We start from the raw sequence: 16,722 nt of genomic DNA, 5'->3' as shown, positions 1-16,722 counted from the left end.
GAAAAGATGAACACGTGGAAGGAATGTATGGAGACAAAAGGTCTGAAGGTGAATATCGGAAAGACAGAGGTGATGGCAAGTGGTAAAGCATGTGGTGTGGTGGAAAGAACTGGGAAGTGGCCCTGTGCTGTGTGTAGGAAGGGTGTCGGAGTGAACTCCATTCAGTGTACAATGTGCGCTGAGTGGGTTCATCAAAAATGTAGTGGTCTGAGAGGGTCATTAACCAGTGTGGCAGCTACATTCAAATGTAAGGTGTGCACAGAGGGAGCTGCAGATGGAGGAAATGTTGAGTTGGATCTTGGAGACGGCGTGAAGCTGGAAGGTGTGAAAACATTTTGCTACCTCGGAGACATGCTGAATGGAGAAGGTGGATCAGACTCGGCAACGGTTGCTCGAGTGAGATGTGCATGGAAGAAGTTTCGGGAATTGAGTGGCGTGCTGATGATGTGAGTGTCGTTGAAGCTGAAGGGAAAGGTGTATGCTGCATGTGTGAGAAGTGTGATGATTTATGGGAGCGAGACATGGGTAATGAACGTAGAGCATCAACGAAGGTTGGAAAGGGTGGAAATGCGAATGGTTCGACGGATGTGCGGAGTATCGTTGAGAGAGAGGAAGACAAATGATGAATTGCGAAAGATGATGGGGATAGAGCCTGTGATTGATGCTGTGAAGAGGAACAGGTTGAGATGGTTTGGTCATGTGTTGAGGAAGGATGAAAGTGACTGGTTGAGAAGAGTGATGGAAATGAATGTAGAAGGAAGTCGAGGGTGCGGAAGACCGAGAAAGACTTGGCTGAAGATGGTGGAAGAAGAAATGCGGGCAAGGGGGTTAACAAGGAGAGATGCAGAAAATAGGGCAAAATGGAGAAGATTGTCATGGGGACCGCAAGGCTAACCCCCGCTCTAGCAGGGAAAATGGCCTTTAAAATGCATGTTGTTGTTGTTGTTGTTGTTGTTGTTGTTGTTGTCCCAGTCATACACCTGCTGCAGTGATAAACATGCGTCACCATATTGCATATTCATTCTGCGATGGATTTCACTGGGATTTACACCCTCACTTCCCAAGAAACGAATGACAGAACGTTGCTCCTCCCTGGTGCATGCTTCTGAGGGAGCCACCATCTTGGAACTGCTCGACTGATGTCATATGTTCTTTGTTGCCAAATCGAAAATAGGCAAAACATGACTCTTACCCATAGATATAACATATGTCTACAACTGCACACATTACATTGTCGAATTTATATCACCATTTTAAGGTTACTTAGACTGGCCCTCATATATATATATATATATATATATATAGTTACGGTTCTCCGCCGCCCTTCTTACCCTTACCAAGGGGGGATTAAGCCCCTTGTTCTTTCTGGGCTTGGTGGGACCGAGAGACTTGAAACGCCTCTTCCGGGCAAACGCAAGGTAGGGTTTCGGGACCAAGTCTCACTCGTACCTAAATCCTTGCGCCACCACGGAAGCGGGGAAGCAAGCCTCGCACAAGCCGTGTGATTTGGGTACACCGAGCGGATTGAGTACCACGTGGTCCGTGCAGTTTTTCGTAGTGGAACCCGATTCGAGCGGTTCTACTCGTACCACGCTTAGCCAATGAGGAAATCACGAGAACGATCGAATGGAAAGGAAGAACACAGGTTTATTTATTATTCCCACACATAGGTACAATGATCGGTAGACGCAGAGACACAGAGCAGCACTTAATCGGTCTTATTCTTAACCCCCAGACTCGGGCCCGTCACATTCACACAGGGAATTGCAGGTAGGTTGATGTTCAGGCCAACCGCGCCCACGTGGTCGTCCAGGAACGGCCCCGTCCGGCTCTCCACGGTCCCAGCATGTCCCGGGAAGATGGCAAGCAGGCGGTGGAAGGATCCTCGTAGCACGTCCCTCGAGCGAAAGGCAGCCGATGAGGTAGGAAGGAAAAGTACGCGGCTGGCGAGCGCGGCTTATCACTCGCGTAACTCGATGCACCATGCTCGGCTTCAAGCTCAACCGAGCGTTACTTTCATATGAGTGCGTATCCTGGTTCATGCACGTCTTTCTCCACTCAATGCCAGCTCAGTCCTCACACTGCTCTTTTCATCCAACTGCTCGTGAGTCCTTCTTGTCAGTCCTTCTCGTCGCGAGTCCTGGGGGCTTTGTGCGACGGGTTATATTGATACGCCCCGAACCTTCTCGAACCTTCCAACCACGCCCTGTGACGCAGTGCTGCGGCCACACCCTCTGAGCCCTGATTGGCGGCTCGCGCTTACCGTCAGCTTAGGCAAGGCTTCTCTGCCGCCCTCATTCCGACCCTCAGAGCCGGCCTCGTGTTAATTCGCGCCAAAAAGCCAAAGGCAGCCCGAAGAGACGTAAGGCAATGGAGGTGGCATAGGACAATGGAAGCGATGAAAGGACCTATTCTCCTTACTCGACACAACGCAAAACTAACACAGGAAAAGGACTAAGCTCAAAAATACTAAGAAATAACTGAACTATCGTGAGGCTACATGTTGTTCGTGTGACTAACTATTCGGTTAGGGGGGAATTTAACCTTTATTATACTGACTGTTACCAAAACTCAAAACTCAAAACTGCAACTATATATATATATATATATATATATATATATATATATATATATATATATATATATATATATATATATATATATATATATATGATGGTATTCCTCCTTAAACTGAAAGAAGAGGCAAGATAGAAGCGAGCGGTTTAATTAGAATCGTACAACACAATTGTGGAGCGCGTCCGAAGATGCAGAGCTTTGTCACACAAAGCAGTACAAGTTCGAGCCACACTGAAAATATTCTGAAACAAGATCCCTTATATAGGCTGGACAACGTCTAAAAAAAAAACTCTCCGCTGAAGTAATGACCTTCAGATAAGGACCATGGGCTAGCACAGCCCCTGTCGACGTTTTTTCCTGTGAGAGGGCTGAGGTTAAAGGCACAGATGTGTGTAAAAAAAAGTAAGATACAGTGAAACCTTGACTTACGAGTGCACCAACTTACGAGTTTTCCGAGATACGAGCCGTCGCTCGGGCGGTTTTTTGCTTTGAGATGCGAGCCGAGATCTGAGTTACGAGCTTACGCCACCCGCCACTAGGTGGCCCAACGAGCGTTCCGGTCACGTGGTTATCTTGCCGTGCAAGCATCTCTGCCGTATATCGCTGCTGCTTTGTTTTCGCATTTTGGTTATTTTGGAAAATTTCTTAGTTTTAACCATGGGTCCTAAGAAATTGAGTGCCAAGGGCAGTACTGAGAAGAAGAAGAGGATGATGTGCTTGGATATAAAACGCGCAATCGTCGAAAAACATGAGCGAGGTGTGCGTGTTGTCGACTTGGCGAGGCAGTACGATCGTAGTACTTCTACGATATGTACGATTTTGAAGCAGAAGGAGTCGATAAAGGCTATAACGCCAGCCAAGGGCGTTAAGATTATTTCAAAGCTCCGGACCTCTATCCATGAAGAGATGGAGAATTTTCGAAACATTTTGAAAGGGAGGAAGAAACAAACCTCGTTGGACAGGTTTTTATTGAAACGCCCTGCAAGTGAAAGCGAGGAAAGTGTGGCGAAAAGGGCAAAAGTTATCTCCTCCACCTCTGCCAGCATCTTCGTCTGATCTTCAAGGTAAATACACTGTAGCGCGATGCTGCGCGCGCTAATGCTTACGCAAGGAGCAAGCGGACAACGGGGTTCATACAAGTCTTTATTCAAACTGCAGCACTAAGCTGCTCAAGGCTGCGCGCCCCGTCTATATCCTGAGGCCACGCCTCTCTCCCCGGTGTGGCCCACCCCCACTTGGTGTGCGGGGTGATGTCACCACGTCAGTGCTTTCGTGTCCGCCACAACACTTAATAAAACCAGTTTATTTCTTTACATTGAAGGAGTCTGGACTCCAGCAGAATACGGATAAAAGGATGGCAAGGCACAAACTCGTCCGAGAAGATGTTTATTCATAAAACCAACTCGGGAACACTAAAAAGCCCGTTTATCGGGCTGCCTTATAAAGCAAAACCAAAAACCCAAACCGAAACCGAAAGCCACGCCTCTCAAGCGAGGCGTGCTTCGGTGGTCACGTGATCCACAGGTGTAGCTCATTATACCCGCACGCGCGGGACGCTTTAGCGGTCACGTGACCAGCCACTCTGGCGCCGTGGATCCCTGCCGGTGACGTCACCGGCTGGAGCAAGGAGATTCTGATGCCGGTCTTGCTTGGGGGACCCATGGGTCGCTACAACATTCTCTTTTATTATGAACAGTATATACGAGGTCGTGCTTGTTTATACATTATTTGTTATTTATAAAGTACATTTTTCTTATTTAAAAACACGTAACAAAAAAAATTGGTGTGGTTTTTTGGGGGCTGGAACGGATTAATAGCATTTCAATGCCTTTTAATGGGGAAATTTAATTTGAGAAACGAGCAAATTGAGTTACGAGCTCGGTCACAGAACGAATTAAACTCGTAAGTCAAGGTTTCACTGTATTTCCCAAGCTATTATCTCAAACAAGCTGGGCCTACAAGGCCAAGGGATGTGTTCTCACAAGGGAGTTCAATTGTGTTACACTTGGCAGTAAAACATATTGAGCCAGGCTTGAATGATTGATTACATACAAATCAAAGGATACATATTAAATCGTACTCTGCTCGAGGTTAACTGAAGGCAAGCAAGAATTATATGGCAAACTATTCCCAGTATTTGATATAACTTTTCTCCCTTTGGCAAATGTTGAAAGATATCTTCAAGGCCAGTTCTGACCAAGCCATGAACAACATGTTTTGCAAGTGAATCTCGCTTTTTTGAAGCAAGCAAAGGAAAGACACAATTATATATATTTCAGGTACCCTGGGTCACGTGGTGTGCCTCCCCATGCCCGACATATATATATACACACATACACACACACACACACACACACACACACACACACACACACACACACACACACACACACACACACACACACACACACATATACACACACACACACATACACACAAGTGGGGTCACCGGTGGGAATCCCACGGGCATGGACGTGTGTGACATTCGGAAATCTTGATTTCGATGCTGCACATGAAATTTTACAAAATGGTTACTGGCAATTCATCAGATCCAGAAATGGTGTCATGAACACAATTTATTTATTTCACATAATATGTGACCCCTCACCTCCTCTCCACCTGACACTCTCCTCTCTCCACCCTCATGCCTCTCCAATCCCACTCCTCCTCACACTCTCCTCCAATACCTCCTCACACTCCCCTCCAATACTTCCTCACACTCCTTTCCAATCCCTCACACTCCTCTCCAATCCCTCACACTCTTCTCCAATTCCTCACACTCCCCTCCAATCGCTCCTCACTCTCCTCTCCAATCGCTCCTCACTCTCCTATCCAATCGCGCCTCACTCTCCAATCGCTCTTCACTCTCCGCTCCAATCAGCCCTCGCTCTCCAACTCCTTGCTCCTCGCTCTCCAACCCCTCGCTCCTCGCTCTCCAACCCCTCGCTCCTCACTCTCCAACCCCTCGCTCCTCACTCTCCAACCCCTCACTCCTCACTCTCCAACCCCTCGCTCCTCACTCTCCAACACCTCGCCCCTCACTCTCCAACCCCTCGCTCCTCGCTCTCCAACCCCTCTCTCCTCGTTCTCCAATTTCTCACTCCTCTCCAACCCCTAACTCCTCACTCTCCAACCCTAGCTCCTCGCTCTCCAACCCCTAGCTCCTCGCTCTCCAACCCCTAGGTCCTCACTCTCCAACCCCTCGCTCCTCACTCTCCAACCCCTCGCTCCTCACTCTCCAACACCTCGCCCCTCACTCTCCAACCCCTCGCTCCTCGCTCTCCAACCCCTCTCTCCTCGTTCTCCAATTTCTCACTCCTCTCCAACCCCTAACTCCTCACTCTCCAACCCTAGCTCCTCGCTCTCCAACCCCTAGCTCCTCGCTCTCCAACCCCTAGGTCCTCACTCTCCAACCCTAGCTCCTCGCTCTCCAACCCCTAGCTCCTCGCTCTCCAACCCCTAGCTCCTCGCTCTCCAACCCCGAGCTCCTCCCTCTCCAACCCCGAGCTCCTCCCTCTCCAACCCGGAGCTCCTCCCTCTCCAACCCCGAGCTCCTCGCTCTCCAACCCCGAGCTCCTCGCTATCCAACCCTGAGCTCCTCGCTATCCAACCCCGAGCTCCTCGCTATCCAACCCCGAGCTCCTCGCTATCCAACCCCGAGCTCCTCCCTCTCCAACTCCGAGCTCCTCACTCTCCAACTCCGAGCTCCTCTCCAATTTCTCGCGCCTCTCCAGCCCCTAGCTCCTCACTCTCCAACCCCTAGCTCCACACTCTCCAACCCCTAGCTCCTCACTCTCCAACCCCAAGTTCCTCACTCTCCAACCCCTAGCTCCTCTCTCCGACCCCTAGCTCCTCACTCTCCGACCCCTAGCTCCTCACTCTCCGACCCCTAGCTCCTCACTCTCCAACCCCTAGCTCCTCACTCTCCAACCCCTAGCTCCTCACTCTCCAACCCCTAGCTCCTCACTCTCCAACCCCTAGCGCCTCACTCTCCAACCCCTAGCGCCTCACTCTCCAACGCCTCGCTCTCCAATGCCTCGCTCCTCACTCTCCAACCCCTCACTCCTCTCCAATTTCTCGCTCCTCTCCAAACCCTAGCCCCTCACTCTCCAACCCCTAGCTCCTCACTCTCCAACTCCTCGCTCTCCAATGCCTCGCTCCACACTCTCCAACCCCTCACTCCTCTCCAGTTTCTCGCTCCTCTCCAACCCCTAGCTCCTCACTCTCCAACCCCTAGCTCCTCGCTCTCCAACCCCTAGCTCCTCGCTCTCCAACCCCTAGCTCCTCGCTCTCCAACCCCTAGCTCCTCGCTCTCCAACCCCTAGCTCCTCGCTCTCCAACCCCTAGCTCCTCGCTCTCCAACCCCGAGCTCCTCGCTCTCCAACCCCGAGCTCCTCGCTCTCCAACCCCGAGCTCCTCGCTCTCCAATCCCGAGCTCCTCGCTCTCCAACCCCTAGCTCCTCGCTTTCAAACCCCTAGCTCCTCGCTTTCAAACCCCTCGCTCCTCGCTCTCCAACCCCTCGCTCCTCGCTCTCCAACCCCTCACCCCTCGCTCCTTGCTCTCCAACCCCTCGCTCCTCGCTCTCCAACCCCTCGCTCCTCGCTCTCCAACCCCTCGCTCCTCACTCTCCAACCCCTAGCTCCTCACTCTCCAACCCCGAGCTCCTCACTCTCCAACCCCGAGCTCCTCGCTCTCCAACCCCTCGCTCCTCGCTCTCCAACCCCTCGCTCCTCGCTCTCCAACCCCTCACTCCTCGCTCTCCAACCCCTCGCTCCTCGCTCTCCAACCCCTCGCTCCTCACTCTCCAACCCCTAGCTCCTCACTCTCCAACCCCTAGCTCCTCACTCTCCAACCCCTAGCTCCTCACTCTGCAACCCCTCGCTCCTCGCTCTCCAACCCCTCGCTCCTCACTCTCCAACCCCTCACTCCTCTCCAATTTCTAGCTCCTCTCCAACCGCTAGCGCCTCCCTCTCCAACCCCAAACTCCGCTCCAAATCCTCGCTCCTCTCCAATCCGCCTCATCATTGTTGCAGCAGCATCCTGTGTGAGTCTGTGATCACGTTCGTGGAGGGTCTCGTTCTCTCGTCTCGTTCTTTTTCTTGCTGCAGTCTAGTGGGGTCACCCGTGGGAATCCCACGGGCATGGACGTGTGTGACACTTGGACATCTTGATTTCGATGCTGCACGTTAAATTTTACAAAATGGTTACTGGCAATTCATCAGATCCAGAAATGGTGGAATGAACACTTTATTTATTTCACATAATATGTGACCCCTCACTCCTCTCCACCTGACACTCTCCTCTCTCCATCCTCATGCCTCTCTCCATCCTCACGCCTCTCCAATCCCACTCCCCTCACACTCCCCTCCTATACCTCCTCACACCCCTCTCCAATCCCTCACACTCCTCTCCAATCCCTCACACTCCTCTCCAATCCCCTCACACTCCTCTCCAATCCCTCACACTCCTCTCCAAATCCTCACACCCCTCCAATTGCTCCTCACTCTCCTCTCCAATCGCTCCTCACTCTCCAACCCCTCGCTCCTCACTCTCCAACACCTCGCTCCTCGCTCTCCAACCCCTCGCCCCTCGCTCTCCAACCCCTCGCTCCTCGCTCTCCAACCCCTAGCTCCTCGCTCTCCAACCCCTAGCTCCTCGCTCTCCAACCCCAAGCTCCTCGCTCTCCAACCCCTAGCTCCTCGCTCGCCAACCCCTAGCTCCTCGCTCTCCAACCCCTAGCTCCTCGCTCTCCAACCCCTAGCTCCTCGCTCTCCAACCCCTAGCTCCTCGCTCTCCAACCCCTAGCTCCTCGCTCTCCAACCCCTAGCTCCTCGCTCTCCAACCCCTAGCTCCTCGCTCTCCAACCCCTAGCTCCTCACTCTCCAACCCCTAGCTCCTCCCTCTCCAACCCCGAGCTCCTCGCTCTCCAACCCATAGCTCCTCGCTCTCCAACCCCTAGCTCCTCGCTCTCCAACACGTAGCTCCTCGCTCTCCAACCCCTCGCTCCTCGCTCTCCAACCCCTAGCTCCTCGCTCTCCAACCCCTAGCTCCTCGCTCTCCAACCCCTCGCTCCTCGGTCTCCATCCCCTCACTCCTCGCTCTCCAACCCCTAGCTCCTCGCTCTCCAACCCCTAGCTCCTCGCTCTCCAACCCCTAGCTCCTCGCTCTCCAACCCCTAGCTCCTCGCTCTCCAACCCCTAGCTCCTCGCTCTCCAACCCCTAGCTCCTCGCTCTCCATCCCCTAGCTCCTCGCTCTCCAACCCCTAGCTCCTCGCTCTCCAACCCCTAGCTCCTCGCTCTCCAACCCCTAGCTCCTCGCTCTCCAACCCCTAGCTCCTCGCTCTCCCACTCTCTCGCTCTCCAACCCCGAGCTCCTCGCTCTCCAACTCCTCGCTCCTCGCTCTCCAACCCCTCGCTCTCCAACCCCTCGCTCTCCAACCCCTCGCTCTCCAACCCCTCGCTCTCCAACCCCTCGCTCTCCAACCCCTCGCTCTCCAACCCCTCGCTCTCCAACCCCTCGCTCTCCAACCCCTCGCTCCTCGCTCTCCAACCCCTCGCCCCTCGCTCTCCAACCCCTCGCCCCTCGCTCTCCAACCCCTCGCCCCTCGCTCTCCAACCCCTCGCCCCTCGCTCTCCAACCCCTCGCCCCTCACTCTCCAACCCCTCGCTCCTCACTCTCCAACTTCTCGCTCCTCGCTCCTCTCCCGTCTCATTCATTTTGGAAATGGAAGTTTCCACGGAACACATGAATTGTCACGATCCTCAAGAGGAAGTGTCTCGTAATCATCAAATGGCAAGTAAATTACATTGTGAAAATTAAAGATTTCAAATAAACCTATTTAAAGTGTATGCGCACATAACTAATAAAAGAAAACGAAGAAATATATCTCGGTAATTTCCTGAAACATATTTTAGTTTTTACTTCCGGATAATATTGTTGAATGAAATAAGAACGAAAAAATATATGTCGTTTTGTGACCGTCATCAGTAAAAGTAATATAAACGGAAAAGAAAAAGCGAATTTTTAATATATGTCGATATTTTCCCCGACTGTTATTTTAGGCGGTTTATTTTCGTGTATCATCGTGGTGCGATTTAAAAAAATATATCTCTGCATTTTCCCGTGTGTGCGTGAATGTTCTCAATTATTTCTGACACCGACTCTAAAACCATCGATAAAAATTAAATCAGATGGTGAATTCGAGATAAAATTGTGAGGGTGACTCAATGAATGGGCTTTTATTTTACAGGCAAATCATTTCGTTCTATAAACGGAAACTTTCATGGGATTCTATTCCCGTTTTTTTTCAACCGAGTCTAAAACTATGTTAGCGACTGTTAAAAATGAAATGACATATCGAATTAGAGTTGAAATAAACCTGTGTGAGAGAGAAAGACAGCACGGGCCTAATTTAACAGGCCTCAAAACTATTCGAGTTAATAAAATGGTGGATATTTGATTACATGAAGCCTCTCCAAGAATGGGTGGAGCTACTCTGTAAACGGAGTAAGCCACACCCCCGGACAGACAGACAGACAGCATCACCGTAGCCTATTATATATATATTTTGGTGATTTATTTGTTAAAAGAATCATGCCACTGATTGTCTGTCGCAGCAAGAAGTCAACAACAGGATTATATCACAGGTGGCGTGACAAAATGTACGGACAGGTGCATTTGATGATCGACTTCACAGTCGGGTATACAAGGGTTGTTGCGTTCTGTATTAGTGGAAAACAACTGCTGCACGTCTCCAAAGGTTATTGCCGCTTCCTCTGGAGATGGTCCGTCAACTCGACAATGCCTTTTGTCATGGAGTGGTGGCTTTACGAAATTACGGCATGAAACAGCATGCTATTGCTCGGCAGTATGGCATTACTCAAGGTCAGGTGTCAAAGATCCTGAAACGAAATGCTCAGAGGGGTGTCCCTACTCCAATACCGAGGCCAGGACGTCCACGCAGAACCACAAGGAGAGATGATCGCCAGCTGCACCGGTTAGTCTGCAATGGCCGTACCAAGTCAGCTAATCGGCTTAGGGCTGAGTGGCAGCAACTGACAAATGTGCCTGCATCCAGAAGGCTAGTCAACCAACGACTGGTTCAAGCAGGCTATCGTGCCAGGCGTCCCCTGAGAAAGCCACGCCTGACCAGACAACACAGCCAGTGCTGATTGCAGTGGGCCAGAGAGCACCGTCAATGGCAGCCAGGACACTGGAATCACGTGACCTTCAGTGACGAGTCTAGATTTCTGGTCCATCGTCAAGATGGCTGCGTCCGAGTGCGCAGACAAGTGCATGAAGCCCACAATGAAGATTGTATAGTGCCAAGAGTCCAAGCTGGAGGTGGTGGGGTGACCGTTTGGGCTGCTTTTCATGCAGGGGGCAAAACTGACCTGGTTGTTCTGAATGGAAACCTGAACCAGTTCAAGTACAGGGTCATTCTGGAAGAAACATTGCTTCCATTTGCTCGTGCAGCCTTTTGAGGAAACTTTGTCTTCCAAGATGACTATGCACGGCCTCATCGTGCTCGCATGATCCAACACTTTCTTGCTGACCGTGGTGTAGAGCATATGGAGTGGCCTGCCATGTCCCCGGATATGAATCCGATGGAGAAATTGTTGGCAGAATTAACGCGTCAAATCGACCACTTGGACCAGCAGCCGACCTCTGTGCGTGAATTGCAGCAGGCTATTGTAACTGCATGGCAAGCGATTCCTGTCCAAACCTTGGCAAATCTCGTGAACAGCATGCCTCGACGTGTACGTGCTCTCCTGCATGCTCGTGGGGGTTACACGAAGTACTGAACTGTAATTTTACTGTCCGTAATCCCAGTCATAATTTAGCTTTTGTTTTTGTTGAAAACTTTTTTGGCTAATGTGCAAAATAAAGAGATACTTCTGGAAAACGTACAGAAGTTTAACACTACTGTCCGTGAATTGAGTTCGATATCAGTTTACATCACTTTCAAGGATCAATTTATTTGCTTCGAAATGGCAAATGTGGTTTTTGTTTCTTTTAAAGGTCACATTAACAAAATCTAGAATAATTTCAACATAATTCCAATGAACTTTTGGTTCTAAGTCATCTTGAAAAGTAAGTTCACCCCCACAAAAAAAAATATTCCATATTAAATGCCAAGTCTGTATGTGTACATATATATATATATATATATATATATATGTATATATATATGTATGTATATATATATGTATGTATATATATATGTATATATATATATATGTATATATATATATATATATATATACAGTATATGTATATATATATATATATATATATATATATATATATATATATATATGTATATATATATATATATATATATATATATATATATATATATATATATATATATATATATATATATATATATATATATTATATATATATATATATATATATGTTTTTTATATTTGAGTGTTTTTGCTTAAATTATTTCAACATTCACCTGAGGTGCAATGCTTTACCTTTTTTTAGGAAGCCATTTGTCAGGTGCTTGAAGGCAAGCTTCAGGAGACACTGCTTCCTTCAATCACCACAGTGTTGCGCTTGAATGACGATCTGAAACATGCCGTGAATGACCTGGGTGCAGCCTGTGCTCAGGTGTGTGACCCTGATGTGGTAGCTTCCCTCTGAAACTGCTTTATGTACCACAGCAACTGCAATTGTTTTGTAGTTTATATATATATATATATATATATATATATATATATATATATATATATATATATATATATATATATATATATATATATATATATATATATATATATATATTGTTTACAAGATCGAGGCTGTGTAAGAGCTAGCACATTAAACACTCATTAGCACATAAAACTAAAAAAACATTATCGGACACATTAAACAAAGGGCGGGGGAGACAAGATTGGGAGAGATAGGAAAGCACGCAAGCACAACAGTTGAGTTTGAGTTATATAATTGCAGGATTTTGTTTTTGTTACCCTGCGCTTGCGAAGCGAAAGGCAGGGTTAAGCATTCGGCTACTTACGTGCGTGTGCATTTTAAAAATTCATTTTCTCGGCAATCGTTGGGCCAATTGACATGAAATTTTCACCATAGGAGGGCCTCCTCCTGTAGAATATTTTAGTGAATATTATGATGTCACAGGTCACGTGGTATGGGCGCCATCTTGGAAAAACCAAAAAACTTTGCACCTCTATATCTCAAAACTCACTGCACAAAAATAATTGAGAGGTCTCACTGCAAAGAACTCTCCATGCGTAATAACATATGTGAATGATGACGTCATAGGTGCCGCCATTATGACGTCATAATTCAACAAGTAAAACTTTATCCGATCAGGATGAAATTTCTTGAGCATCTTTTCAGTATAGGTTGATGCAGAAATAAAATTATAATGACGTCGTAGGTCACGTGGTTCGAACGCCATATTGTTTTGGGTGAAAAGCCTGGAAAACCACTAAGAAAACCACCAATTTTCTCTTAAACGACTGAACAGATCGAGGCCAAGCTTTGCAGGCAAAATCGCATACCCTTGACAAACAAATAAGTCAGCGAGCATGACGTCATGCGTCACATGGTTTCGGAGTTATGACGTTTTTAAGCATAAACTTTTAAAACCTAGCTCCTCCCTCATTTTTGATCCTATCGAGGGGAAACTTCACAGACGTGTTCATCATATCAGTCTACTAAAATGACCTTTTAGAATATACGATAGGTGACGTGGTTTGGCAGATATCAATAATTAAACGGGAATATTAAAAAAATTATCTCTTGAACCGCTTCATTGATCGACGTGAAACTTTATATTATAGTGGAGGTAATGAAGTGTAACGTGTGCAAAATTTCAAGATGATTGGATGTACGGTCTGGAAGCTAGAAGTTGTTATTGCGGGAAGAAGAAGTCTTCTATAGTGGGCATGGAATTAATTATCACACTGCACATGACGAGCAGGCAAAGTACGGAGCGACCTCACGGGGTCATTTTGACCTCAAATAAAATTCTGATTTCAGATTTGTCAATCACTGAGGTATATTAACACACGACCAAAACAGATTTGGCGAAATTCCAACGATTTTTGACAAAAATATAACATTTGTGTCTGCATTTCAGTAAAGTAAAGTGTGTGCCGTGTCAGCATTTAAAAAATTGAAACGTGGCTCATTGTAAAGAACTCCATATGGGGACTCGGTGTTAACGATGGCGTCATTGGTGCCATAATTATGACGTCGTAATTCGACAGGGACAACGCTTGTTCTGATCAGTTTGAAATTTATTGAGCATGATCTATGCAACAATTATTTAGAGAATATAAATGTATGATGTCATCGCTCACGTGGTCTGGCAGCCATATTGGATTTAAAAAAAAGAAACGTTCAAAAATAAAAGAGTTGGCTCACACCAAGTTGACTGTGCAGTGCGCGCAGGGTAAGTATTCTTTGAATACCATCTATTTTGTTTGTTCTGGTTTCAGGTGCAAGAAATCGGGGCTGTCACAAACACGTTCATGACACAGCATTTTGCAGCTATTGGCAAAGCTGGGGACGTGAATGCGGCATTGCTGGCTGAGCAGGCCGAGGAGAACATCAGGATCAGGGAGCACATAGCCAATTTAAGAAAGCAACAGGAAGACGTAAGTATCACAAAAATGGTGAATAAAATATCCATTTCAAATTCATAACATGAAGTGTCTTTGCTATATGGTAATTTGCATTGCCAACAAATTAGCACCTGTGTGAAGGTTATCAAGTATAGTTGGACCCTGACAATTCTCGGTTGGGGGAATGGGGGTTATCAAAGCGGGGTTGTATCAAAGCACGTCTCATGAAAGCGGGGTTGTATCAAAGCACGTCACATGAAAGCGGGTTTGTCAAAGCACGTCCAATGAAAGCGGGGTTGTATCAAAACACATCCAATGAAAGCAGGGTTGTATCAAAGCGTGTCCAATGAAAGCAGGGTTGTAGGAAAGCGGGGTTGCATTAAAGCGGGACGGTGGAGGAAACCGGTCATCACTGCCAGCAGTTATAAAGTGGCAGTTCTACTTCCATTGATACGTACAGTGCCTTCAGAAAGTATTCACATTTTATTTTGCTGTTAAAGCCTGAATTTAATGTTGTTTAAATTGAGATTTTTTTTGCCACTGATCTACACATAATGATTGAGAATGTCAATGGATTTTATTTTTATTTTTATTTTGGGATTTTTTGCAAAATAATTAATGAAAATCTGAAATGTTTTGAGGCAATAAGTATTCAACACCTTTGCTATGACACTCCAAATTGAGCTCAGGTGCACACAATTTCCTTTGATCATCCTTGCAATGTCTCTACCACTTGATTGGAGTCCATCTGTGGCCAATTTGATTGATTGGACATGATTTAGAAAAACACCTTTCTCCAAGGTCCCACAGTTGTCGGTCCATGTCAGATCATAAACCCTTATCAGGTCCAAGGAACTGTCTTGAACTCTGAGAAAGAATTGTGATGAGGCATTGATCTGGGGAAGGGTATAAAACATTTCCAGTGATGAACATTCCGAAGACACAGTGAGCTCCATCATTAGGAAATGGAAAGAATGTGGAACTACCCAGACTCTTCCGAGAGCTGGCTGTCTGACCAAACTGTTAACTCAATTAACGTGTTACATTAGTTATTTGTGCCTGTTGTTTGTCTTTTATGACATCCATAAAACAGTAAGTTCCTTGTTTGGAATGATTTTTAAAAATTTGACAGACAGACAGACAGACTGAAGCCATACCTTACTCTGTGTGCATGTGTGCTCGGTATGAGACGCCATACAATTTGCCATGGTACTGCTTAAACTGCAGGTTTGTGTTCCGATTTGTGTTCGACAGTGTTCAAAATATATGATTCAATTGAACTTGAGTAGTTCCTCCGTCATCAACAGACAGACGTCTGCAGAGGGTGAACCAATTGCTTCACCTCTTGCACATGGGGTAATGAAGCATGACTCGCATCAAATAATCAAATCTACACTTTGCCTTGCTCGTTCCATGAAATTACCCCATTTCACGTCACAATAAAATATCCGAGTTCTTTTCCAAGTTGCTAGCCAAACCCGGCTTGACTCGGAATCGGCTCAGAAGCGCAACTCGCTGCGTTTGAGTTTGGGAACTCGGAAAAGGTACAGGTTGTCTCAAGCCAGAGCTTAAGCACAGCCAATGCTTTGCTCACATCAATCACAGCTACTTCAGACGAGCATGGTTATGAATCAATTTCTGGCATTAAATACTGAATAAAATTCCATCTAACAATTCCTGCAGGACCAGTCAAAGTGAAATTTCATTTGAAGGTTTCTCCATTTTGTTGAAAATGCAATCACCAGCGAAAACAAGATGCCAGGCGGTCACATCCTCTATGTGCGGCTTTGGAGAAACTTTTTTATGGTGAAAATCTTCAAACTATAGAGATTAGATTGCCGAAAATGCTTTTGAAAAGCGTTTAAGAAAAACAAAACAAAAGCTCAGATGTGTTTATCTCAATGTATACATACTGTCACATTTGCATACTTCCTTTGTAGCTGAGCATGGACATCTTGAAATTAATTTAGTGTTTAGGTTAGTGTATTCCGGGACTCTGATCCAACAGTGATATGTACATCCATGGTAAGGTCTTTGTCTGTTCACATTGTTGTGTTGAGCTTTGGCTCACCAAGTATCATCATTTTCTTTCAGCTAGCTAAGATGGCATCCCAAGGTGCACAGCAGCTGGACAGCATTCAGGCCTACACTATGCAGCAAGACCACCGTTTTCAGTCTCTGCGGGAGAATTCTCAAAGGTGTTTTTTTTTTCCTCCCCAATTTTATTATTACTAGTGGACACTCCTGCCCTAAGGGCAGCAGTACCCCTCCAGGACTACCATTGGTGGGCAATGTGCTGCGGCACAGTCTTGGAAATAAATGTACTTTATAATTTTTGAAAGAAATGTTATTTATCACAACAGGATATGCAGTGTGTGTTCCATATCGTTAAGATAAAAGGAAGATGCTTTGTCATACTGGCTTCCACCAAAGGTGGCGCTATTTCTGCCAGGTCAATTTTGGGGTTTTGGTGACGTCCACATTTGCTCCCTTGTTGAAAGATCTAAAAAAAATTTTTAATGGCCATTGTACATTTTTATAAT

General features: G+C 46.8%; 1 protein-coding gene across 6 annotated transcripts in view; it reads left to right on the top strand.

Annotated features, from left to right (window-relative positions):
• KIF11 (kinesin family member 11) overlaps positions 1 to 16,722 on the top strand; it is a 211,824-nt gene that overhangs the window by 124,131 nt on the left and 70,971 nt on the right. For all 6 annotated transcript variants that reach the window (XM_078773905.1, XM_078773908.1, XM_078773907.1 and 3 more), the window contains exons 17-19: positions 12,075 to 12,200; positions 14,054 to 14,212; positions 16,274 to 16,377. In XM_078773905.1, coding sequence (XP_078630031.1) covers positions 12,075 to 12,200; positions 14,054 to 14,212; positions 16,274 to 16,377 — 389 coding nt within the window. The remainder of the gene's footprint in view (positions 1 to 12,074; positions 12,201 to 14,053; positions 14,213 to 16,273; positions 16,378 to 16,722) is intronic.

This window comes from Myxine glutinosa, chromosome 3 (assembly GCF_964187855.1).
Source record: "Myxine glutinosa chromosome 3, kmMyxGlut1.1, whole genome shotgun sequence".
Classification (NCBI taxonomy): Eukaryota; Metazoa; Chordata; class Myxini; order Myxiniformes; family Myxinidae; genus Myxine; species Myxine glutinosa.
Note: the sequence above shows the minus strand (reverse complement) of the source record. Positions and strands in the feature narration are given on the sequence as shown.